The 26,534-nt window shown below is 48.1% G+C and overlaps 1 protein-coding gene across 9 annotated transcripts in view; it reads right to left on the reverse strand.

Annotated features, from left to right (window-relative positions):
• PACS2 (phosphofurin acidic cluster sorting protein 2) overlaps positions 1-26,534 on the reverse strand; it is a 76,207-nt gene that overhangs the window by 34,254 nt on the left and 15,419 nt on the right. For 6 of the 9 annotated variants that reach the window (XM_066192013.1, XM_066192018.1, XM_066192012.1 and 3 more), the window contains 8 exons: positions 15,221-15,308; positions 12,213-12,302; positions 8,214-8,339; positions 6,020-6,182; positions 4,898-4,971; positions 4,054-4,134; positions 1,883-1,942; positions 480-637 (listed from right to left, as the gene is read on the reverse strand). In XM_066192013.1, coding sequence (XP_066048110.1) covers positions 480-637; positions 1,883-1,942; positions 4,054-4,134; positions 4,898-4,971; positions 6,020-6,182; positions 8,214-8,339; positions 12,213-12,302; positions 15,221-15,308 — 840 coding nt within the window. The remainder of the gene's footprint in view (positions 1-479; positions 638-1,882; positions 1,943-4,053; positions 4,135-4,897; positions 4,972-6,019; positions 6,183-8,213; positions 8,340-12,212; positions 12,303-15,220; positions 15,309-26,534) is intronic. The other 3 variants (XM_066192019.1, XM_066192016.1, XM_066192015.1) reach the window with 1 other exon arrangement.

Here is a 26,534-nt window from a genome sequence, read left to right on the forward strand (position 1 = left end):
GTGCTGTAGTCGATGCTTTTGGGTCCTGAGGAATTAATTTGTATCCTGCAGCTCTGCTTCCTTAATCCCTGCAAAGACTCTCTTTCCACACAGGCTGTTATTACAAGAAAGGTCTTTCCAGAAAGACAGTGCCTTGTTCAGCCCTGCCTCTACTTCTGCCTTAGCACACATTTCCTTCCTGTTTCTACTACCTCTTCAAAACACTGTGTACAGCTCAATTCTCTGCCTGCCTGCCACCAATTCCTTCCCTGTGCTCAGGTGGCAGGGCAGCAGAATATCTGCAAAGGGAACAAGGAAGAACTAAGACTGAAGGGAAGTCAGACCCCACACACACTTCCTCTAGATCACAAGCTGTCGTTCCCATTCTAACACCACCACGTCAAGAGTGGAAAAAAGAGCATGGAAGGGTGGGTATAAAACCAACATCTGACACCGTATATGGTCTCTCTCTGGCCCAGCACAAGCTGCCTCACACTTACTTTAACTTTGGCTTTGGAGTGCTCAAGACACTGTCATCATCCTCCATTTCTGGCCCGCTGTCACTGGGATTCTCTATATCCAGCGTGTCATACAAAAGGTCCAAATCCTCCTCCACCTCTGGAACATGCTCTGCTGGGTCCTGCTCTGAATCCAGAACCTACACAGGACAAAAACAAGTATCACCAGCTCTGCTAGGAGCCAGACTGATGCCACATCACCTTGTGCTCCCCCCATGACTGCAGTACCCCAGTGCTGGGAATAAGGTTCTATTCCTGGAGCTAGGATACCATATCCAAGGATGATTAAGTATATGAGAAATGCTCGTCTTGGATCAAGCTTGTCAATGCCTGGTTAAGCAGGAGTTACATACACAGAAATGTGCCATTTAACCATTGGTTATGTCCATTATTCAACCCTATTCTATAAACAAAGCTCTAAAAAGGCTCCAGAAGAGTCTCAGTTTTCCTAGAACCAGTACAAAAATCACAATATTCCCAACAGGACAGCCCGCCTTGGGTTTTACTGAAAAAGTCGCCTTGACACCTCCTGATTTGATACCCAGAAATGTCCACAGGAGGCGCCTGAAACCTGGACGAGGACCCGCTGCCACCGCCGAGGCCAGGAGAACAAACACACTGAACTTGTTTCACATAAAGCCTGGAGCAAGCAGGGGCTGTGCCCAGCCCAGAGCTGGCTTTTTGAGTGGCAGCTCCAGAAAAGCAGCAGCTCGGCTGCCTGAGCTCTCAGCTGTGGGTGCTGACTCGGCCGAGCTAACTTGGGAAGAACAGCAAAGCTAACAGGACTGCTTGCAAGAGTAAGGAAGCACGAGGAGTTATTCACTCTTTCCCACAAGCCACAGAATCAGCACACAGCCGCGCAGCCAAAGGAGAGCTGCTAACTGTTTTTGTATTAGATACTTAATGTTACACAGGTTTCCTGGGCTTTGGATCTGTTTCATCCTTTTCAGCTCTGACCAAGCAGCTGACTCTTGAGGATTGAGCTCCCTATCCAAGTTTTTCTTGTCTTGCCTGGCTGTTCTAGTAAGATGATCAAACAGGCTGGGCTTTAACTTCACAAGCAATATACACCATTTGGACTATTTGCCTTTGAACGGGTCAAAGATAATTTCAAAGCAATCTGCAAAACTAATGGGTACGCGCACGGCTGCCAAAATCCGCTTTTGATAAAACTTCATCTAGAAAATGTTTGCTGACATTTAGAAGTTGGCCCTCAAGCCTCCCTGCAAGGCCAGGGTGTAAGGAAAGGTCACATCCACTGTGGACTTGAAAACAAGATGAAGGGAACAAGAGGAAGCAGGAGAGTGTTCCTGAAGACTAAAGCAAGATGCACCAAGCAGAGGGCAGCACACAAGGCAGGAAGGTTTACAGAGGAAATTACTCACCTCATCAGACACTTTAAACCTCTTCAGCAATGCCACAACCTTCTGTTTGAAGTTTTGTTGCTGCAAGTTAAAGACACTTTTACGTAAGTAAAGCATTAAGTGAGCTGTTTTCTCCCAGCCTGCAAGAAGCCAGACACATCTGACACTGGTGCTTCACTGCTGTTTAAAATCAAACACCACCTGGCACCATAGACCACCTCTCTGCTGCTCTTACACTGGAATCTGCTCTTCCACACTCATGATAATTTCATTACCACCAACTGGTAGGGCCCCCTCCTCCAACGAGCACTATAAATCCAAAAGGTGGCACTCCACTTTTGGTTGGACACACCACGGATAACAATTTTTATTTACCAGATCATCTCCCTGCGCCTTTTTGATACCTTCCTGGAAAACACCTGACAGTCAACTTTCCTGATTCATAATGAGGGTGAGCCAACATAGACAACTATCCACTGACCCCAAGAACAAATGTGATTTTTACCACCAAAGCATGGGGGCGTTTTTGTGGGAATTTCCACGGCAGATTCATTTATTTCACTAGCAGTACTGGTGAAAAGCTGGGGCACTTATCCTCAGCACTTGTCCCATCACGCAAATGTTTCTCAAATCATACTCCAAGATCCTGGACACAGCAGGGACCAAGGCCAGAACAACACCAGGCAAACTGCTGCACTCCCTTTGTGCTTGCTCGCCTCAAGGTGCTCCCCCTTTTGCAGGATCAAAGAGCTGAGAGCTGTTTGCCAGGAGCTGCCCAGCCCTTCTCTGCCTGTCATAGACAAACCTGATGTGCACATTCTCAAAAAGACAAGGCTCCAGGTCTCAGTGCTGGTACAGAGCATTTGAGGTGGCATCCTTGCGTCAGGAGGAAAGGGAGAAGGAAATGGCTGGCACCAGACCACTCTGAGGTGAAGAAAGTTGCTCCAGCTCTTGCAAGCCCAACTGCCTACTCCCAACTCTGGCCTCAGACACTTCACCCAGACCCCAAACTGCACCCTTTATCTCTGAATTCCTATCCTACAGCTGCAGCCACTTCTAGACAGCTGAAGCCTAGGTGAAATAAACCCACCACATTCTCCCAAGACAGCCCTGTTCCTGTTCCCAATGCATCCCTGAGGCCGAGATGCTCTCACAATAGTACAAGTTCTCCTCTGGCTCACGGTGTCACACAAAACCCTGCATGACAACACCTGGGACCACTTCAGCAGCCCATGGAGAGAGGACACTCGGCATGCAGCAGCTAAGGTGACACGGCAAAAGCTGTTTGCTGGCCTGAATGGTTTCATAGAGAGGAGATCTGGTTTGGAGCTGGGCTGCTGTTAACTTAACCGGCATCACCAAACCCAGTTTTGCACCAGCTGGAGATTCAGCATCAGCCCAGAGGTCAGGGCTAGAAAGGCACTCCTATGAAGAGTTCCTCGCTCAATAAGCAAGTGGTGGATTTTGTCCTGACTGGTCACTGACGCACCAAAACAACACTGACACCAAGGATATGTACCAGCACACTCCTGGTCTCATAGAAAGGATTTTTATAGTGACATATTCAGGTCAAAACAGGGTTCATTTCAGACCTTTATGAAAACATGGCTTTCAGAAACAGCCTTAGACCATGGTGTGGTGAAGCACAAGTCCCTGCTCCACACAAGTGCAGCTTTGCAGGCACACTCATGCTTGTGTGGGAGGGTGGACAGCCACATGCATCTTTCTAAAGCTTCTATATATATAATAAGCTACTTCTTTTGCCTCAGCACCTCATGCACCACTTGAACTTTATCCATCAAGCTCCAACCCCTGACTAAGCCACTTCATTTTGAGAACTTCCCGCTGGCCTCTCCCATGCAGAGCACAAACAGGAGAGCTTTCCTTCTTCACTTAGAGCTACTTTCAGGACTTACATGAGCATGGATCCTGCATTGGCTTCTTCATGGGGGTGGAATACACTTGCATGACTTTTGGAGCTCCTTAACCTTGCAGCCAAAGGACAATCCAGACACGCACACACCTTGGATGGTCCCACTGGCCTGAACTGGCTCCTTTTTCTACCTCTTCACGTGCTGTGACCATGCCCCCAAGCTCCATGCTGGGCCAGAGTGTCTTGTCTCCCACAAGCCACATGCACTGCCCATCCTGGCCAAACCCCATCAGTGTTAGTAAAACTAATTTCCACCGACCCTGGTTATGGACGTCGTTCTTACTATCGATCTCCGCTGCTTCTTGGGCTTCCCCATCTCGTACTCATCATCGTCCAAATCCTGAACAGAAAGAGGATTCCCGTGTTACCTTTGTGATTCTGAGACATAGGAGCATTTAAGTGCTAAAATCCTTTCTCCAATGAAGATGACCCTGCTGCTCTCTCTTCCAGGCATCCAGCACTTGCCTGAATTGCAGTTACGATGGTAGAGGGAGAAGGAAGTGACACAGGTCTGGAGGGACAGGAAAAACAGCTTGGAGAAGCAAAACAGCCCTAGTTCTACATCCAAGGAACAAGGACAGTCATAGCCCCACATTTTGGTGGGTCCCTCTCTCAGTACCCTCTAACAGATGAAAGGCAGGTGATGCCAGAGTCTGAAGGCAAGCAAGACCCAAACTCAAAAGCATCTCACATCTAGTCAGGGGATTTTTCATAAGGACCTATTGTGCAAAAGGTATTAAAGACTAAAGGCTGCCTCAGACCCCACTGGCCCTTTAATGACAGCTGGGGATCCAGTTGGGCTCTTTGAATCCAATGAGCACTAGAGAAGCAATCAAATGATGCCCTGACCATTAAACAGAGAAGCACAAGGATGCCAATGTTTTTTCAGGGAGCTCAAGTCCAAACACGTGAACAGATAAATCACAGCATGACAGAAGAAATGGGTTACTGTGCAGGCCTTCTCCACTGCAGCTGAACACTTGGTAACAGTCTCACACTGGCATGGTTTAGATACAGAAATAGGCTTTCAGTTTCAAGCAGGAGCTGGGAGTGCACATGCTCCACGGAGCGCTCACAGGGAGAAGCCATGCCCTGAACAGTACCTGGCCCTGTACGGCATCATCACTGGCCTCCTGCTCAGAAGAGAAGCTCTCGTACTCTTCCTCGGAATAGTTGTCTGAAAGGGAAGGAAAGAGGGGAGAGATCCTGTGAAACTCCTTACAGGTGAGGGCACGGTCTCATCTCAGGAGCAGAAAAGGCCAGCTAAGTCACAAATCAAGACAGGGGCACACAAGGAGAAGATAAACTAGCAGGCATCTATCCGTGCTAGAACGAGTGAGATGGGAATTGGATGGAGGAAAGGAATGAGGAGAAACACACCAAGTAAGAAGAAAGGACCAGGACACTGATAAGGCTCCTCCTCCTTTTACCCTGGAAAGAACCAACCACCTGGTAGACAGCAGCAAGCAAAGGGAAATCACTGCACTAGGGAAATTACTTTGCACTCCAACATGGGCTTAACTGATTTAAAGGGGCAAGTAAAACATGACAGAGTCGAAAACGTTTATGGAAATGACCCTTCAGGTGAGCTGCCCGGCCCCAGGCAACAACACACAAACACCTACGTGTACGACCTTCAGCAGGTCACTCTTGCAGCAGAGAGCAGAGGGCTGGTACCACATAAAAACATCACCACAAGTCTGAACCCAGTGACTTCCCTGTACAGTGCACATCATGGATTTACACTTATTAAGCCAGGCCATCATCTCCAGCAAAACATGCTGCAAGTCTGCAGGTCTCATCCAAAGTAAATGAAATTTCTTGTAGAATACTCAGAGGAAGAAGAAGATGGAAGAGCAGCTTAAATGTGAATCTCCCGAATACAACGCTGATAGCTAGGTGAGAAGCTTCAGGCTCTCAAAACATCCACCAGAAATGCTGGGAGAACACTGGTGAGGACACAGCCAGCCCTTGCTGGATGGCTCAGGTGTGGTGCGGCATGCAGGAGAAGCTCTGACAATAAAATCCCTCACTCCTGTCACACTCCCTGCTTACCCAGCAACACTTTTGCAAAGTGAGTTTTCTTTGCACTGATCACTTATAGACACAGCAACTTGTGCAAACCAGCCCTCATTTGTCCCAGGCAGCATCCAAGCCCAGGTGGGGTTTAACTCCAGCCAGTTCAGGAAGACACTGGTCCTCAGAGAACGTGGTTGGACTCTTACCTGTAGACTTGATTTTCTGGCTGGCCTGCATAGTGCTGTCTTCATGGTCAATTGGCTGACTTGACAACGAGAAGATCCATATTTCTGCGACCTTCAGTGGAGCCTCTTTGATGTTGCTGAAAAGGCTCAGAACCTGGCCACCTTCCGTAGGGTGCTGCATGACCTGGGACAGAAATTAGGCAGTACAAATCTGCATTTAAATGCATTTAGACTTGTATCATTTGCATACTACAAGAGTTATTTACATTAATGGAGTTACTCTACATTTCCAAGACCTTGTAACCACAGGAGCCCCTTGCAGCCAATACACAAGGCTAGTTGAGATTTTATCTGACTACTAATGAAAGTGATGGAAGGAAACAAGAAACATTCTGAGCTTAACAGCTGATTAGCTCATCCTTGAAGCAGAGTACTTGACTACCTCATTACTATGTATTTGCTTCCCCAGCACGGTACTGATTTGAATTATCAAGTTACCCACCTTCTGAAAACCTAATTAAGGAACTTAATTTTGTCTTAAAACCAGCAAAATAGCCAGAACAAGCAAAAATTCTTGGTGAGACACAGATGTAAAGTGCTTCCTAAAGCAAAATATCCTTTGCTCTAGAGAACTGACAGATGAATCTCAGAGAAACCGGCCACCACCCTGGGACAATGAAGCAGGGTGTCATGACAAACAAGTCAGTGGTGGAGGCAGAGGGACATCTTGGTGCAGGTTTCTCCTTCCTTTGCCACTCACAGCTCAGAGGTTTCTCCCCATAATCTTGTGTTCTTCTCTTGCCCCACCAGAGTGAGCGAGCACATCCCCTCACCTGCGCATCAGCTCTCCAACACACACCAGGCTGCTCTGCCAGCTCCTCACAGGGACCTACACAGACCTGAGTTGATGAGAAACATATGTCCTCCTGCTCTTAAATGGCTCACTCTCTACTTCAATTCACTGCTTTGTTTCAACAGCTGAGAGAACTTTTTATATTCTTTTAAGAAACGAGTCAGTGGAGTTTAGGGGTCATCATCCTATAACCTCCAAAGAGGGTGGGGGGGGGGCTTGTAAAATCTGTTTTCCTGAAGACTTCAATTTCATAAATATTCCAGATGAGCTGGAGAGCAACTATTTCCTAACATGGTGAACTTTTGAACATTTTTGACCTCCTAACCCCAGTCAGCTGACATTACAAACAGACATAAGAAAAACCACATGTAGCAGCAGCAAATTCCCAACACTTGGAAGTTCAACGATGATCTAATTAATGGGCCCACATGTTTTCTGCCTTACAGCAGTATTTATTTCCTAGCTGTCCAACAAATCAAACAGTACAGGATAAATGTTAGCTGCAACGCCACACGTTTGGCCAATTCAAATAAGGAGCTCACCATTCACTGCAAGACTGAGGGAAGCTGCACTCGCACAAGAGAAGCAGTCTTTAGAGTGGATTCTTTAATATAGTAATAATTCACCACAGCACAACACTAGCTTATTTTGGATAAAAGTCATTTGTTGACAGAATGCAGTCTGATGAAAAATACTGGTGTTAAACTGAACTTGCTACTGCTAAGCCCATTTCTAAACACTCAGACACTGAAACAGCAGAGATTAAACAGGGCATGAAAGAACAAAGCATGGAGCTATGCCATTCAGAAAGCCTTTGTGAATAATTTATCCATCCTTGACTCCAGCATTAATTTTATCATTTACTTCTCATGAATAGAGCTCCACCTAAATTACCAACAGCCATGAAATAACAATGGCCAAGGCATTTCAAGCAAAATGAGAGAAATTACTTAATCCTGAACTCTCATACTGTGGCACTGAGAAGCACAGCAAATCTTGCTTTAATTTTACCACTTCTCAGGGTTGGAAGGCTTGCCCAAGTGACTCTGTCTCGTTCTGCACTTTTGATCTGGAGCCCCTAACTCTAATAAAGCCACTAAAACAATAACAAAACCCTCAAAAGGTCATAAGCTATCCTTGTGAAAGCTTTAGCTATTAAGATATGAGGCAGAAAACACTCAATATTATCACTCAGTAATAAAATCTGATTAAAACATTGCCCTGTGAATATTGATTACAGCTATTAAGACAGCTATTTGAAATCCTGCCAGGTACTTCCCAATGAGGAAAGTGACAACAGTGGGTCTGGAGAGAAGGGAAGATATCCACATGGGTAAGCAGACCGTGTGAAGAGCAGCTCACCTCAGCCATGTTGATGCATCCCACAGCCAGGGTCTTGTAGCCTAAAATGGTTCGGTTCTTGTACCGCTTCCGCCGCTGCAGCATGATCTGAAGCTTGTTGCCTTCTCTCTTCAAGAAGTGAGGGTACTGAGGTGGGAAACACAGAGGAAAAGTTGATTTTGTTTCTTGGCAATATCTCCCAAGCTTCATGGATAACCTCCATTCCTAAGGAACAACCCCACGGCTTTCCTAAGCGCCCACAGCTCGCTCGCACTCCGTGCGCAATTCTTCATTATCCTGTGGAGGAGCTCAGCTCTGCCCAAACAGCTCAGACAGGCGCTCCAAAAACACAATCCAGGCACACAGAGCAGCTGCTCCGTTTGGGAAGGGCTGCTCCCAGGGAGATGAGCAGCCTCCAGCAGATATTTTCCCCAACAGCTAAACAGAGGATGCCCAGAACTGGAGCCTGAGGTGCTGCTGGGGGGCATGGGCTGCCCCGCACAGTGGGCAGTGGCAGAGACAGCCAGAGACCCCCACACCCTTGGCAGGATACTGCCTTCACTCCAGCACAAGGACACTTCTCAAATGGTTGTATTTTAAGTAATTAAGCCACAAAAAAAAAAAAAAAAACCAAAACTGTCCTACTGCCAGGTTATGTTGCAAAGACATAAATCCTCCCAAGACATATTCCATACAAGAAAATACATTTGTTTATACACCTCCTCCAGAAAGTCCTCAGGAAGAGAAAGCTGTGAAGTCAAGCAGAGACTATTTGGGAATGAGTAAGGCTAACCATAACCATGAGAGAGAAGCTGTGCAAAGGAAGAAAAGTCTTCCAGAAAAGATAAAGCAGCAACCTGATGAGTTCTCATCCCAAGAAGAGAGAAGACTGGGACACGTGCTCCAAATATACAACATAAATAGTACCAAATAACCAGGAGTCAGGAGAACCTAATTGCTGGGATCTCAAAGAGGACATTCCAAGTAAAGGACGATTCTCTTGCAGGGAAGAAATACTTTCTTTTTTTACTTTGGGACACATCATGAAAATTAACTTCCTGCCCATCAAAACACTTGATAAAATCAAATAGCAAACACCACCAGAAACCCCTGAGATATTAATTTGCAGTCCAGAGCAAGCCTGACTGCTCTGCAGGGAGCTGGGAGCAGTGGCCACCCAAACAAGAATACTAATTAGCTGATTGCCCTGCAAGGGCAAGATCTACTGCTCATTGCCCGAGGGAGAGGCATTGAAGAAGAGAAAAACAACGGTCCATGTAACGAAAACACAACCTCAAAACACACAGAGCCTGTGACACTCTACACACGTGCAACATCCCTAAAGACGGATGGAAGAAAGTTATTAGAGAGAAGGGGTAGGAGGGGCTCAAAAAGCCAGAGGCACCTTTCACATTCAAATTTACCATTTCCTTGCTGCTGGGGCCCTTCTATATGTTGGAAGGGCAGCAGAGAAGAGGGACCCCTCGCTCTCAGTTCAAAGCATTTGAGCCACACCAAGGCTGCTTGAGTACAAACCTAGAACTGAAGTCCCAGGTCACCCTTGGTCCCAGGCCAGCTCCATTTGAATGTGTCCATTTTTCTGGGATTAAACTGAACAGCTCAAGTCCATACACGTACAAGTTTCTGTTTTTCTCAGGTGTACTGCCTGGCCACCTCTGATGAGCATTCACAGAGGTGGTAAAAGAAAGGAACAGAGAGACTCAGGCCACACAGCTCCTCCATTAAAAGCAAGGCCTTCCTGAAGAAAAGACAAGCTATTTGCATAGCACAGTCCAGCTTTTTTAACACCAACCATGATTTATCAACTCTGCAGAACGGCTTCAACACCAACTTTTCAGTGATTGTCAGTCCATGACAGAGATTGGTGAGGAAAACAGTTAGGCTCAAAACATTTGAAAGCTTTTTGAGGGAGCACCAAACAGCTCAAGGCACTTCTGAGGGGTGAGAAAACACACACCAGAACAGTGAGAGTCAGGGCAAGGCTTCTTCTGAAGCCCCAATGATGAACTTGCTCCCATCTGGAAAGGTTTATTAGATTAAAGACAGGACTTAAGTGCAGAGCTCCTAATTAATGCCAGAGAGCTGTGATGTTGTGCTTGGAATATCTGGGGAATTTCCCTGGGTTCTGTGAAACCCACAGAAGTGTGAGTCAGGAGAAGCAGATATTCCAGCAGGAAGGGTCATGGCAGCTCACCTGCCAGAAGGGCTGCTGCTGGTTTAGCCCTGGCTAGGAGGGGAAGCAGGACTGGACACACCACTAACTCTAGTCTCACTGAGCCATGTAACAGAGCAGCAGGAAACTCCTCCCTTCAGTTTGAGCAGAGGCCTGCCAGACACAAGGGGCTGCTCCCTGTTGTAGCAGCCAGCAGAACACCCCTAGCTCAGCTCCAATGAAGGAACACTCCGTGCAAAGGGCAAGAATGTCACTCAGGAGATGGATCTGAGCAGGCAGTGACTGAAAGCACAAGGGACTGCAGATCCAGGCAGGTAGCACAAAGCCAGGCATACGGTGTCGGGAGCTGACCTTGCAATATGGAGATACTGACTGCTGCAAGACAACAAAACCTTGCTCCTGTGACACCCACACGCTTTTACTTTGTGGCCCATCACCGCTCTCAAATATATCCCAGGCACTAAATTCAGATTGTAGCTGAATTAAGCTACAATTGCTAGCTAGAAGTAGCTTTCTGCCATCGTCCAATTAAGCAGCAGTAAAAGTTGCCATAAAAATCCAGCTGTGCAGTTTCAAGACCGATTCCCAGGTCTTACTGCATCCAAGACCACCAACCCTTCCTGCACTCAGAGACCAGAAGCACATGTCTGCTCTAAGCTCACCCACCTCGGCTGAAGGCTCAGTGTCACAGACACACCTCTCTCCCCTGTTCTGGCTCAATTCCCAGCCCCGTCAGGGGAAACAGAGTTAAAGGCAGTGCTCTGCATCCTGCTGCAGCATTGCTCTGAACCCCAGAAAAAACCCCAGAGATCATAATCCAAATGAATTCCAAAAAAGATCTGCAGACTTGCTCCTTGCTGACACAGGACTGGCAGAGGGAGACCTGGCTTGTCTTACAGCTTTGCTCCCAACCATGGGAAAGCTGCAGCCAAAGGATCCAGGTGTAGATATTCCTGACGTGCAGATTGGTTCTTCCTGTTCACAAAAGAGGGGATGCAATGCTGCAGTTAACCCAGCCATCTGCTCGGACAGCTGCAGGGTTATCATCTGTCTTTAATGAAACCTTACCTGCTCCAGCTCTGCACAGGTCTGAGTAACAACCAGCCTCACATCATCACCTGAGCCTTTCTACTTACCAAATCAAAGTCCTGAAGTCAAGATCTAACCAACAGTCACAAAACAAAGATAAACCAGATATGAATGCTCCTGAGGTCTGTCTGGCTCTGCTCTATGCGTGCAGGATCCTCTCTCTCACTTTCAGCAAGCCAGCCCTTATTTACCTTATCTCCCTGCTCAGGAGGTAGCACAAGGTCAGCAGGCTTCAAAGGAAAGAGGAACCAAAAAACGCAGCTGTTCCTACCTACAGCTATTCCTGTGACCCCAGAGCCAGGAGTAACTATAAGCACACTGCTCCTGCTTCCCCAAATGGTGCCTCCCTCAGCAACTCCAAATCAGAGGCTCACCTGACTCATTCCTACTACTGCCTTCTGTCAGCCTGACACCCCCACGGCTGCCATCCTCCACTGCCTGTTCATAAAGAAGGCAACAAAAGGCGAAAAAGAGCCAACTCGCTCTGCTTCAGCTCTTGCCACAGCTAAGACTCGAAGAGGATAGACTGCAAAGTCCTCGTGTTCCAGGATGCACCGCGGAAGGAACGCTGTGAACCAGCAGCCTGCTCCAGACCCCGGGCGCTCAGAGGCAATCCAGACAAGTCGTGCTGTTGCTCAGGAGGATCTTCACCTCAGAGCCAGCACGCAGCCCTGCAAATAACCACGAGGGAGAAGCCATGCAAAGGAAGCCCAGCAAGCAGCCAGGTCCCAGCCTACCTGCAGAGAGAAGGTCAGTGCGAGCTCCGTCTCCACGTGTCCACTCGGGGGCAACACGATCTCGTGAGACCGCAGGATGCGCTTGGAGCCCTGCACGGAAACAAAGTCCAGCACCGGGTGAATTTCCCCAAAGCCACTGCTCACATCCCATCCCAGACCTATTTACTGCACACCAGGAAACGTTGTCAGGGACTACCACAGAGAAGTAAGTGAACGGATGGGTCTGACCTTGTACTTCTGTGAAATATTAATGAGATGAAAGGGAGATATTTGACTAATAAAGATTTGGGCATATTTACTGTCCCTAACTGCAACAATGCAGCTTTTGTTCTGCCAAACCCCAGCCTTGAAGAGCTGTGAGTCAACCCCCACCCCTGCAGTCGAAGTCTCCTATTTTCATTTCAGCCAATAGGTACAAGGCTCTTGGTCTCCTGGGTCTAGAGGCTGCAGTATCATGCTTAAATCTCCGGCGTTAGCCATGACAGACTGGGCTTTTCTTTTTGTGCACACACCCCTCTCTGGGGAAAATGGGGACTTTAACCTGTTTAAACAATTGCCAGTAGCTGGGGATGGTAAAGAAAAAAAAAAATCACTGAGCATCTCAGCGGAGTCTGGAGATTTAATGTATCACAGGGCAACTCCAAACCAACCCTGTGTGTGGGCTGCCTTATGCTAACAGAGTTACCAGGCTATTTACTGTGTGAGCATTTCATTTCAGGGAACGCTTGAAGGAAAACTAGCAGGAAAACATGACAGACCGCTGCCTAGCAAACCCTCCTGCATTGTTCAAACACAGTGGCAAGTTTCGGGAGGTCTCTGGCTCAATGTTCTGCTGAGGCTGCAGATCTGGCTTGGTCCAGACGGGCTGATCTCCCAGAAGCACAGAACTGTAGCTCTCGAAAAAGCAGCATCTGGGAAATCAGAGACAGACTCGGGGGGTAAACACCTCCAAGCTACATCAAGGGGAAATGTGGTCTGCCCCTATCAGCCTCAAAGACCATCACGAGACGAGACAGCAGCAGAGCCCCGTTTACATCCCCTCCTCCCCAAATGCACGGCTCAGGCAGCCAGAGCAAAGGCCGCGATGCGCAGCAGTGCCTCAGCCCTGCCCGGCACTAGCTCCTCGCTGGGAACACCGAGATGCCTGAGCTCCAGCAGATCTGACAACTGACAACAGAGCAGAGCCAGGCACCCAAGGGCTGTCCCCAGGACAAGCAGCACACGTGCAAGTGAAGCACAGCCAGCCTAGCCGCTGGCAACAGCAGCAGCTGCTCCATTTGTGCAAAGCTCCTAATAGCAGCAATCTTGCTTTGCTGGTTACGCAACCAAATCTAATGAAAGACCAAATATAGTTGCTTTTAAAAGACCGCAGCAGATAAACAGAGCAACGGGCTCGGGAAATACAGTTGACAACTCTTTGAACATCTCTGCTCTGGAGGCTGCAAGGAGACATGGGAAATGCAGGTAAAGATGCTCTCATTAGGTCTGAATTCAGTCATCCCCTCCGGAAGGGCTCCGGTGCCTGACAACTCTCGTGCGATTCCCCACGCAAAGGCAGCCATTTGACAGAGATGGTGTATTTGATGATCCAGTACCATCAGCCTCAAACAATAGTCATGTCAGAAACCCGAGTGCTGGCAAATGAAGCATCCCTGAAAAAGCTTGTCAGCATCATAAACTGCAAGCTCTAAAGGGATTTTTAACAGCAAGGCCTGCTGTGGAGAGGACTGCTCAGGTTCCAGTGTCTGAACACTGCAGCAACGCAGAGCACAACACATACACCACATGGGATGTGAAACTCCCACATGTTCAAATTCCCTATGGATTTGTGGGTCTGGGGCGAGCTTTCACATATAGAAAGTGTAAGAAGCAGTAACCTGGACAGGAAAAGAAGGTTTTGCTCTAATAAAAGCTTCTGAATTCTTCAACCCAAGTCTGGCACTCTCTGAGCATAGATCATTTGCTGACAAGCCTCAGGTGCTTACAGTGATGCATTCATCATCTAGGAGTACAAACACGTGGAAAGCTTTCAGCCTTGATAAGCAGTATCTGACAGCCTGGAAACCCACAGCAGTGCTTGGTCTGAGGTTCCCACAAAGCCAGGTGTGTGAAGCAATTCACTGTGTTTCTGCTCTCTGCTGTGGGTGCACGAACCCCCTCCAACTCAGAGGGACACGTTTTTACCCCAGCTGGACAACTCAGAGATGAGACACCCCAATTAAGCCCTCAGCTACGTGTTTTTCCTTCCTGATTTCACCTTCCAAACTAGACTTTGCGTGCTTTGACACAACCAGCTCTCTGCAGGGGTTTGCCTAGCTCTTCATTTGAAAAGCAGCAGCTTTTCAGCACAGTTAATGTTCTACTTATAGGTCTGCTAGGCTTTTCCTCGTTAAGCACTGTAGCATTTGCAGTGATGCGAGCACGTGAGCCAAAGTGATGCTGTGACGCAGGGTGGAACCGTCCCCTTCCTCCCCAGCCCGCCTCCAGGCAGTGTGACCTACATGGAGGCACCTAATTAAATGGCACAAACATCTGCTGTAAAGTGGCTTATTTACCTACGATGACAACTGTATTTTAGGAAAAGCAATTAGTCTGTACAGGCACCCTACAAATCCACTGACAAGCTTGGCCACAGACTCGACAGCAGAGCTGCCCACCAGCAGAGGAAGGCCCAGATTCCCCCAAACCAAGACCCAGTTACCAAGATGTTCAGCCACAGACTGTTACATAGAGAACCAGGCTTGGATTTAGTGCCAGCTCAGGAAGAAAAGGTGACGTGATCTGTGAAGAGCATTTTTACATGCAGATAAGCTCATGCTGAGCCATTGGTGAACAATATTCTTCGCGTACAACAGTGGAATGAGGTAGGAACGTGGGAGAAGGGTCACAAAAGAGTCTACACAGATCCAGAACACCCTGAGGGACTTGGGAAGAAGTAAAGCTCAATTTTGGCACCTGCCAGTATTTTTAGTCAAACAACGCAATTCTGAGAACTGAGCAGCAATTACCTGCATTTTGACAGCAATGACCCCAGAAATAAGCTCCTTATCCAATTCCTTTAAGACTACCAGTTTCTTTAATGTCAAGCTGCACAACCTGCAAACAGGAACAGAAGAGAAACAGTTACAATCATGCCTGGAAAAGGAAAAGCTCTGATCAGCTTTTACACACGGCGGTATCCCAGTTTGAGGGGGAACAGGCTCCAGACACGAGCCACACGCTGAGGCAGACAGAGACAGCAGAAATATATGTGGTTTCCCTGGCTTCTCAAGACTGAATTTCTCCAACCTTTCAAAAATACAAGGAGGTGGACAGGAGGCACATCTGTCTCTGATACGGACCCATGGCCACAAGAGAGCCCCAAACAGCACTGGCCTCCACTGACCACAGCCTGGGAACCCTTGCTTTGAGTCAGACCAAAAGCTTCAGGGTCAGAGGAATTAAATTCCAGCAATATGAAAGCATGGGGTCAATCTAATTTTAAACTCGTCTACAAGGCTTTCCTAGATTGTTGGTTTTTTCAGTTTCAGACTCCTGGCCCTCAAAGATCTCGCTCCCACCTCCTCTTGTCAACCCCCACATTCTTCTCCTCACCCCCAAACAAAAGTGCTAGCAAGTGGCTCAGGCATCTCTAACGGAAAGGCAGGGGGCGGAAAAAAAGGAAAGAGAAAGGAGACGACTCAAGTGGTGCCCTCTGGCCCTGGTGTTAACATGCCACACATATGCAAGTAAATCACATTCTTCACCCGGGCAATGCTACATTGTTCTGGTTAAAGCTGTTTGCACTTCTGCCTTCCAGCACAGGGAGCTTGGGAGCAGATGAAATTCGGGCTCTGCAGCCGAGTTCAGGCTCTGGGGAACGTGACCGTGGCATTGGCACTGTCACAGTTTCGCAGAAGTTACCATCAGCAGGGGGAATTCAGAAGGCATACTCATAAACAAACTTCAGGCAAAGATAAACCTGAAGCCAAGACAGCTCAATCTGAGGATAGCAGAGGCCAGAGAAAGTTGCTGGGTGGGCTGTAATGACTAGACATCATCTGTCATACTGGCCTAGAGCCAGCACTGCCTTTGTGTCAGGTCCTTACTCCATGGCATGGGCATCTCTGGCCTCTAGCAGGGAATGTTAGCAGACATCAGCATTGCTCTTCTCAAACTCACTGCCGAGCTCTTTCTCCCAGATCAAGTGTAACATCAAGGCTGCTCATAGAGGGGTGAAGTCCAGCAGCGGAGAGGAATGAAAGAGGAGCTGATGCTGGATTTTGGCACAAGTACCACTGACAGGAGTCTGCACTTGATACTTCACGCTGGTGCCAGGTGCCTGACAATGCAGCACTGCAAAGGTGACTTGCATCTCCACCACCTTTTCCACTGCTTTGCTGCCATGCCTGAAGGTAGACAAGAACAGCCTGGGTGCAAAACAGCAAGAGAGACGCAGCTAAAGGCTCTTCCCAACGGGAGTGGGGGCAGATGTTGAAGCAAGTACTGCCAGTCTCATCCTAAAACACCCGTGGCTCTGCCTGAACTCTGGTCTCACACAGGGCCAGCAACAGGGAAGAGCCAGTCTTACGGTCTGCACTCCAGCACCTCTCAGCGTCCTCCATCCCAGCCCATGCCAGCTGCTCTCCCTGCTGATTTGCAAAGCTCTTGCTCCTGCTAAAACCCCCAAAAACCAAGAGAAAGAGAGAACTACAAGCTCTATCCTTTGCACAGCTTTGCATCTCAAGACAGCACAACCAGAGATGCTGCAGAAATTACAAAGAAGGTAGAAAAACCAGGACTGCCTGGGCCTCTGTCCCTTTCTGTTCCCCTGCCAGCAGCTGTGTGCACTGGGAGTCAGGTGAAGCTGCATCTCTCAACCTGGAGCACAGGAGAGGGTGTTTTCTTCTGCATCCCAAACAAAGCAGCAGGGCCACGACTGGAGGAAGGAGGCCGTGAAGCCGTTTGTTTTCTTTGTAAAGCGGTAGCTGGAGGACAATCGTGCTCAGCTTGCCAAAACCCACAGAACTGCGGCCAGTCAGGTGCCGAGAGCAGAGGTAGGACAACACACTGGCATTGTCTCAGCTGACAGGCAAGGAACAAAGCCCTTTTCTCTCCAGCCCCGAGCTCGAGGATGGAAAAGGTACGGGAAGAAACAATGGTGTTCTCAGCACACAGAGCAGAGCACAAGGAGGGCGTTCTGTTCTCCGCTGGGCATTCCTTCAATTCATCATTTATGAGCTTTGATCAAACCCTGTGGAGCACTTGCTGCTTGGGAGAAAAAAAAAAATTATAAAATTAAAAGCCTCCTTTACAGTGATCAGAAAAACAAAAGCAGTTTAAAAAGACATGGGACACATCTGCTTTCTTTATCCCCCATTGCTGGGCTGCTGGTACTAAAAGGCACTTCACACAAAAAACAATGGAATGTTTATCCTCTCCATCGGCGGGGGGGGGGCAGGGTGTGTGGGGGATGGATAAAAACCAGTTTAAATCCCATCAAATCACTGTTACCACCAACACACTATTTCAGCCTAAGTTGGCAGCTCACAAATCAAAGCAATCTTCAGAACACGTGGCAGAAAGGGGCCATACCTTACTCAAATCATGACAAAAAGGCTCGTGCTGGTGTCCCTGCTGCCAGCACGAGGGTCCTGAACTACTCATGCACACAGGTACGGAAAGGATTTGCGTGCCATAACCGCCTCTGGTAACAGCAGATTTGTGCCATGCACTTATTCTTTGCCAAGGTTTTACTGTACTTCCATCAAGTCTCAGGGTTCAAAACAGGGATCAGTCTCGCAAGGCACTTCTATCAACAAGCCTGTTAGGTTAAACACTGGTAAGTAAAACAGAGCAGACAGGGGTGGAGCTGGAAAGACGCGGAAAAAGAACAAGGCTACATTTGGAAGAGTCTCATACATATAGATATGATCTCTGTGAACACAGAGAAAATAACCTAGCACACAGAAGGGGAACTGAGGAAGCCTCAGGTCTGGAGCTGAAGCATTTTGAAAGCCCGGGATTGCAATTCAGGAGGCGCAGGGAAATCCTGTCTTCGCAAGTTTCAGCAGCGACCTGCAGTTGCACAAGGGGAGTTCAGTTAGCAAAAGCACTAAAGTTAGCTGAAGCAGACTTTCATAAGGACAATAGAAATCTGAGGGCCAATATTTCCACCCTTTTTTGAAGGTTCATAGCTGATCTCCCTGCCAGGAGCTCAGCTGGGTCCCAAGCAGCAGCAGGAGCCTCTGCCCTCTCCGGTCACTCACATGCCCCCACAGCAAGCCCGTACAAGGTCCTGGTCCTGGTTTCAGGTTAACAAATCATGAGACAGCTTAATGCTGCAATAAAACTCCATCTTTTTACATCACTGCCACCAGAACAGAGTTTTAAAGAGAAAGCTGGAGCTGACCCAGTGGTTTCAACTTGCCTTGCTAATGCAAGTTGTGCTGAATAGCTTCATCACAAGCCCTTTGCTTAAGGAGGCAGCTCTCTGTGAAGAACATAACATTTTGGTAACTGAGATGCAGCAAACGTGTCCAGAACAACCAAATAAAGTGTCGCATTCTTTACTCACTGGATGTTTGGCTTTTGCATCCCTCTGAGTAGGAAGATCAGGAAAATAAACCCCCTCCAAGAAAAAGTCTGCCTTGCTGAATTAAATGTCTGTTTCTCCACAGGGAGCACAGTAATTGCACTGAGACCTTGTTCACGCAGAGACAGTCGAATCAACAGGAAGGAAAAATTAAAAATTAAAGACCTGCATTTTAATTAAACCCCATAGAAGTAGAGAATAATAACAGGATGCATCCACAGTTATAGGGGGCTCCAAGTACAAGATGGGAGCTGGGGTAGGAAGACTGTAGTACACAGATACCCTTTGTGCAGGTTAAGAGCTGTGACGCACTGTTCCTAAAGAAAGTGTTTCATGCCAGGAGCACTCTCCTCTGAGGTCTGAAAACCTCAATCAGCTGATGGCTATAAGGAAGGAATTGGGTTCCCTTTGGCCACTGGACAGTGTCACCTCATCCAAGTTATTTCAGCATTTCAAGACGGCAAGCAGCCTCCTAGCCCGGTGCTTTCGATGTCCGTGTTGAGCGTTTTGCTCTGAGCTGACACTTCACACCCACATCAGTCCCAAAAATAAACCGTGAGCCACTCGAAGGAGAACTGGAGGGAGACACCCACCTACACACGCTTGCCCAGACAAACAGAGCCGTTCTGCACATAGCTACGGGGGTGTCTGTGCCGGAGAGCCAAGAGCCCTGCACAGCATCCTGGGGAGATAGCTGCTTCAGGAAGGTGTGGATGTCCGCAGCACACCAAGAGCGGGCTGCACCAGCAGCTTCTCGGGAAGAAAAGAACAGCGCGTGGACAAACTTGTTGCTGCACTTACACGTCAAGGGCAGGGCTCCGTACTGGCCTAGGAGCCAGCTAGGGGACAAAGCAGGGCAGAGGTACTGTCCTCTGATGTCGCTGATACATGAGATTTGGGCTCTGGTCAAGGGCGGTAGTAGGAGCCTCAGGAAGATGCTTCCTCACTTCCCAAAGCTTAATGAGACAACTCCCTCAACGTGATCTTGGTCGCATTATCAGGGAAGCTCCCAGGCAAGGTGAAATCAGAAGAGGATGCAGAGGTCAGGCACCCCAGTTTCCATCATGACAGAAACATAACCTGAGTAACCTGCAAAGAAACCTAATAGTCCTTCATTCACATTTCCTACTAAGCTGACCTTTATCAGCTGTTCTGGCTATAGATCCATTTGAGTAAGGTTTAAGCAGCCAGGAAACAATAGCAGAGCCAATATTTTCATTGTTCTTGTTCTCAAGGATCTTGAAATCCTCTTCCCAGCATTCATACAGAGAATTAAGCTCTTAAGATTCTGGAGACTAAGAGCTATAGAAATGCTGGGGCAAGTAGGTCTTGTTCAGCCAGGGAGGAGGATGGCAGCTTATTTTATACAACAGGTTCTACCCAGGACCTCACAAGGACACACGTGTACAGCCAGACACTATCCTTTTATAGCTGAAATACTATCCTGCTCACTTTGAATAAATTACAGATATGCCTACTCCAAACTGAGCAAGCAAAAGGAGGTGGGCATGTTCAAATTTTGCAGATCTGCATAATTTTTACAAGAACCTAGAACTCCACATGGGCACATTTGCTACTTGAAGTTAATTTGACCAAGTAGTAAAGCACATCTGAGCTTAGATACTCTAATCCAACATATCAATTGGAAAATGCTGAGAGATGTCTTCCTTCCCACATCTGTTGGCCTCGGTTGGATCTCAGTTCCTGCACACATGGTTATACATTGGTTTCTTACTCTTCAATTTGATGATTTCAAATCCCCTTATAGGGTGACTTAAAGGAGGAAAAAACCCAACCACTGACAAAGTCTGTTTCTCAGGCTACGGAGTATAAAGGAGTTGGGCAAACTCACCTCTGTGCTCACACCATGCTGCCTGCAAAGCCAGGCACGGGCACAAATACAGTTAAATACATCTCTCCTGGTTTGCCTTGTCCAAACCCAGCTTCCAGAACAACAGGACTGCACAGCATCCTGATACCAAAGTGAGCATCAGTGAAAAAGTGCCTGTGGTACTGGTGAGTTAGGTTTGATCCATTGTTCTCAAAGTTTTGAGGCACTAGGAAGATGCTTCATTAACTTTAAAGAATAAAGTCAGCAAATAACAAAAAGCTGTTTCATGGTTAAGGCTCCTTTGACGGACACCAGGACCACATTTTCTGTATTACAGGCGACACAAACACACGTGATATTTGTTGTACTAATTCAGGAGTAGCTGGAGCAGCCAGATGCAGCATCGAGGAAGGAGATGGAGGGAGACCAGGCATAGCCACATCCATCAGACCAAAGGCTTGTGGCAGCCGTGGGTCTAACAAGCTTGCAGGAAACACCCGTGGACTGCAGTACTGCTCAGAAATGCCAATCTCCCATTTGAGCACCTAACGAGCTCAGCCAAAATACCACTGTCAGGGAGGGAAAGCCTTTAGGATGGGGACTGTACAAGCCACTTCTGTAGCTAGGGCTTAATTTCTCAGCTAGTCAGCAACAAAGCAAAGGCACAACCCACAAAGTTTACGTGAGCCAGCCAGGGTGGAGGGCAGCTCCCACCGCACGCCTCACACATTGGCAAAGGAACAGATCCACAAATGAGCAGATGATTCACACCCTAGACCAAAAGGAGACTCTGGGAGGAGGAATGCAGGGAAACAAATCAGGGGGTGGGGGATGAAGAGGAGAGACCTTCGTAGCTGGAACAAACCCAGCAGCCCTCCACTCCCAGGCTCACCCTTGCGTGCCTTCCTTATGCAACCTGCCTTCTGGCTGGCCCCCTGCCCCAGACAGCAGTGCCTGTCACACAGCAGGCTGACCACCGGGACTGGCTATTCCAGGCACGCTACAGAACACTCCCTGCCTCCCCGCAGCCCTTCCCATCTGCCCCTGAGCCCTCCAGGACTAGCAGGAGCCGTATGAAGTCGCCAGCAGCTGAGAAGGAGCGTCAGGGCTAAAGGCGTCCTGCTCTGTCCGTTTCGCCTTCAGGCGCGGAGCAGCACATCTGCCCCGCTTTGCAGCAGCATCCCCCTCCCAAGGCGCCAGCGCTGCAGCTGCCTGCAAGAACAAAGCCAGCGCCCAGCCTTCCAGCACACACCCAAGGGAATCCTCCCTCTGGCAGCCAGCTCTGTTACAGTCACCGTCAGCGAGATGAAAGGGTTAAAGAAAGTGCCTCAAGGCACAGGTTTTCTCCAGCATTTGCCTTGCACGGATAACCCTCACCCCCCCTCCATTCACATCCATGCCTCAACCCCGAGCACAGCATCCCCAAACACAGCAGCAGCAGCGGGCTGGCAGCTGCAACATCTCCGTCACAGCAACCGGGGCTGCCACAAGCCCACGTGTCACCAACTTCCCCACATCCGTGCAACGAACGAGACCGGCTCCTCCGACTGACTGCTTGCTGCTGCTCGCTCCCTCCGGAGCAGCCTGATGGCCAATCCTCCCCCACTGCTGTGGCAAGAATGCTGTTCTCCAAACAAGCACTGCCCCAGCAGCTCCCCTCCGCAGGCCAGCGAGGGGCTGGAGTGCAGGCAGATTCAGAGGGAAGCCCTGCATCAGCCACTCTGGTTCAGCATTTTGTATTTTCCTTTCAATAGGAAGCAAGGACAGGTCTCCAAGTACTCTTGCACTCAGCTATTTTCCAAATGCCTGGTGTCATTCTGCTTTTTGTTCCCATTGCTGAACAGCCAACTGCAAGGGCCCGAGTGTGCCCTGCACACTCCTATTCCCCACCTGGTACTCCGGGGAGACAGCACAGTCCCAGGCACAGCACACCGTCCCCAAGGCCTGCAAATCTTTAGAGAAAAAGGATCTTCCCCTTTGTCTGTAAATCGGCCACCAAGAGGAAAAACCGATGCCAAGAGGAGCCCGGACTTCAGGCTCGGGTCAGAAGAGCTTGTAAAGAAGGCTCAGTTCTGCTCGGGTTATCCGTCACTGTGATCTCTTCGGCAGAAGAAAGTAGGACTAGGAAGCCTCCAGCTAGGAAAGCAGTCAGGGAAAAACAGATGGCTCCTTGGTGTACCCACAGCTGAACTTGCTCTCAGGGCATGAACAGTGTGCCATCTCTCTGCCTGATTTCTCTCCACTTCGAAAAACTCCCACAACATCACCTGACACAGAGGCGAGCTGAACAGCCTGTCACCCCAGAGACCAGACTGGCTCACACCACGGGTCACATCAAATTACTTCTCACTCAGCCATCCAAGAACAAGTCCTAGCTCACTAGCAACTCAGGCACATGGCCGTCCCACTCAAAGCCAAGATCCTGATGCCAAGTAATGCTTAAGATTTGGTGCTTCTTTGGAAGACAACCACAATACACTGTTTCAAATAAACAGATTGTCTGAAAACTGTTGTAGGAGGGTTTTTTTAAATGAATTTTGAGAGTGGGTTTTATGGTTGCTTTTGAACTAGCTTTTTTCCCTTGCTGACCCATCTGGACCCAAGGCAGCAAAGCCAGGGCAGGTGGACCACTCCTAACCACTTTCTGTAACCTCGATTTAAACCAGCTGCATCAAGTACCACTGAAGAGGCTTGTGTGAAGTTTGCAATGTGGCCCAACATATACAAGCTGGGAGAACCACACAGGCACAATTTAGACCCCAAAATGCTGTTTGCTTCTTTACTGAGAACTCAGGGTTGTGTAAGAGTAAAGGCAGAGCAGCTAGCAGCAGTGAAAAACATTGTGAACTTTGATGGTACGTTTGGTATTAGCCAGCACAGCAATCAAATATGCAAAGCATGTTGATGGCAGGCTTGCTTTCAGGCTAGGAGAACAGTTCACAGATCTCAACACCATTCCCATTGCAGCAAGTCTGTCCAAGCCTGCCATTCTGGCCTTCTTCCAGACAGGCGTGTACAGCCAGCCACCCCAACGCCTCTCAGAGCCAATGGTCTGCACTATTCCTTCAACCGCCCCATGTTTAATGCTGGCTCCCTTCTCCCCTGACTCCGTTCATCCAGAGATGAATGGTCTGACAATCGAAGAAGCATCAAAATCGGTTACTGAAGTTAGAAACATAACCGTTTTGCACAATTCCCATTGTGCCTAAAATACAGGAGAACTATTTAGCACCCCAAAATGTGATTTCTCTCCAGAACTAACAACTTGAACTACGGGGAAGGAGGCAGGAAAACTGAAACTCTAAACCCCAATGCATTCAACAGCAGCTCAAGAAGGAAGCTTAGGAGAAACACCAGCTCCATAAAGAGCAATTTCTACAGCTGTACCCAACACCCTGTGTAAAGCTCACAGCACCTCAGCTGTGCACTCTGACCTCTGAGCCCCACAGCTCTGCCTCACCTGTGCACAGGTGCCCGCACCGTGGGACTGCAACACTGGCAACCCATTTGTTCCCTGGCCACAGCTCAGAGGATGTTCCCAAATCAAACACATTAAAACAGTTATAAAAGAAAGGTGGCTCTTTCCCAGAAGCATTTATTTGAACAGTGCTGGTTTTTACAAGGCAACAACACACAGCCGACAAAGCAGCCTCCATCAGCACTAAATATAATTCACAAAGAACTCTAAATCCTGCCACTAAAGCTGGGGCATTCAGCATTAAACTTGCTGGAAACATTGATGAACAGCCCTCAAACTGGAACAAAACACTGAGGGTAAAGCAGCTGAAAGGGACTGTCCCTTGCAGATTTGTCTCCCCAGAAAGGAAGGGGCAAACTGAGAGGAGCTTTCCAATATTAACAGTGGTCAAAAAAGGTCTGAAAATGCCAAAGCATTCAGCACTCCTTGCAAGGAAATGCCTCTGATGGAAGCTACATTGTGCTCCAGCTCATATCCCCTGCATTTTTTTCATCAAATATTCTGGGCAGCACTTGCTCATTTGCACGCTGTCTGCTCAAAAGAGCACAGATAAGCTGGGAAGGAAATCACCAGAGAACAGAAATAAGGGATCTAGCAAGATTCTAAAAGCCAAACAGCTGAACGCATTACCCCAGCTGATGCAAGATGAGATGGCTGAAGTGAAAATACCAGTGCTACAGCCAGGGATGGAAGTTCAGCAGTAACCAGAAGCAGGATTTTAACTTCCAAAACCAGCTGAACTGGACTGAAAAGGCCCACAGACTGCAGTGCCCAGCCTGCTGCCAAGCACAACGCGAGCTCTCCAACTACAGCCCTGAAAACTGCAGAACCCACCAAAAGTGCACGAATGAACAGAAACTGGGATCTCTTGCAGGCTTTAAAGCTGACCCATGGGGGTGACCTTACACCGAAGCAGCAGCAGATTTTTCACTGGCAAAGACTGCAAGAAACACCTTTCCCATGCCCTGAGGAGATACCTGAGTGGGGAGGCACCTCCATCACCAGGCCAACATTATGGCCTGGGGGACAGCCAGAACATGCACTTGCAGCTGGTTTGCAAATAGCTCAGACTTTCAGACCACTTCTGATCCCCTGTCAGTAACAGCGGCTTCATTTAGGAAAAATCCCAGTCTCCAGGTGATCTCAATATGTCTCTCAACAAAACCTGAAAAATGCCTTCCCCCACAGTAGGTCTCATTACATCTAAATATACTCTGTGTGCTCCAGTTCAAAGAATCACTGCTGAAAAAGAAAGCACTTGTTTGGAAATAACTCAGCGCAAGGTTTTCTGTTTATTTTCTCCTCTGTAAATACTCCTTATAACTGAGATTGCTCTGAGTTTCTCATGAAAAAAGGAGAAAACCTGGCAACTCAGAATTTGTTTACACCCTTTTCTGAAAGCTAACATCACCTTTAAGTTTGTCAGGGGAAAAAAGCAACCACAATTTTTACTAAAGAAGTACAGAAGAGTCTCAGGGTCAAACACTTGCAGCGGCAGGCAGAACACAGTGGTTTGCTCCAGGAAAACATTTGCATTTTCTTAATACTCCAAACCTCTTCAGCAGCCATGGGAAGTTGAGCTGGCAAACAGAGATTCAGTATTATTTACAGGTTAGAGTTCTTCAGCATCATTGCTGGTGATATTTCATTCCTGAAAGCAATAATGGAGCAGCAAAGCAAACAAAGTGCCTGAACTTTCTAGATCAATTTGCCAGGAATATTTATTTAAAACATCAGTGTGACCTGCGTAAGCCAGCAAAACAGTGAGCTTTGAAAGACACAGGGTGCTCCAAGATGCTCCAGACTCCTGTAGGACTTTTTTAATGTTGAATACAAGCAATAAAACAAAAAGCAATTTATAACAATCATAATCCATTCAGTCCCCAGAACCTTTCATCAGGCCTGAGTTCCCAATGAAACTGGATTTATCAAGATAAACTGCAGATGCTCTACAAAATAAGCAGACCAAGGTAAACGAGGCATGAACAAACTGAGTTTGAATGAGAGGCTGCTCTTCTCAGCAGTATATTAAGGTTCACTGCAGGGAGGGATTACCAAGAAGCCTATCCCATAAAAAGATAGTTACTCCATTTGTGAACAAGATCACGCCATCAGATCATTCATGGAGACCAAACTCCACAGCCAGACCAGTCTCAGCCCCCTGAAAACGTTCCCCTCTAGTGCCTTTGCTGATGCAATCAGTTAGTGCTAACATGACAGTGATGCTAAGAGCACGGAATAGATATCAACATCCTTTTGTGGTCAGTGCTCCTGCTCGTGGATGAGGCATGGCACGTCTGGAACTAGGTACACTCACTCAGGCTGTCAAAGAGCATTTCCATCACAGAAACAGCTGAGGATCCTCAGTGGGGATGAGACAAGGCCAAGTACCACAACATCAGGATGGGATTTATCCCTGATTTTATGTTGTCCTCACTC

The sequence above is a fragment of the Chamaea fasciata genome, unplaced genomic scaffold (genome assembly GCF_029207755.1).
Source record: "Chamaea fasciata isolate MVZ Bird 193981 ecotype frontalis unplaced genomic scaffold, bChaFas1.0.hap1 SCAF_10, whole genome shotgun sequence".
Taxonomy (NCBI): Eukaryota; Metazoa; Chordata; class Aves; order Passeriformes; family Sylviidae; genus Chamaea; species Chamaea fasciata.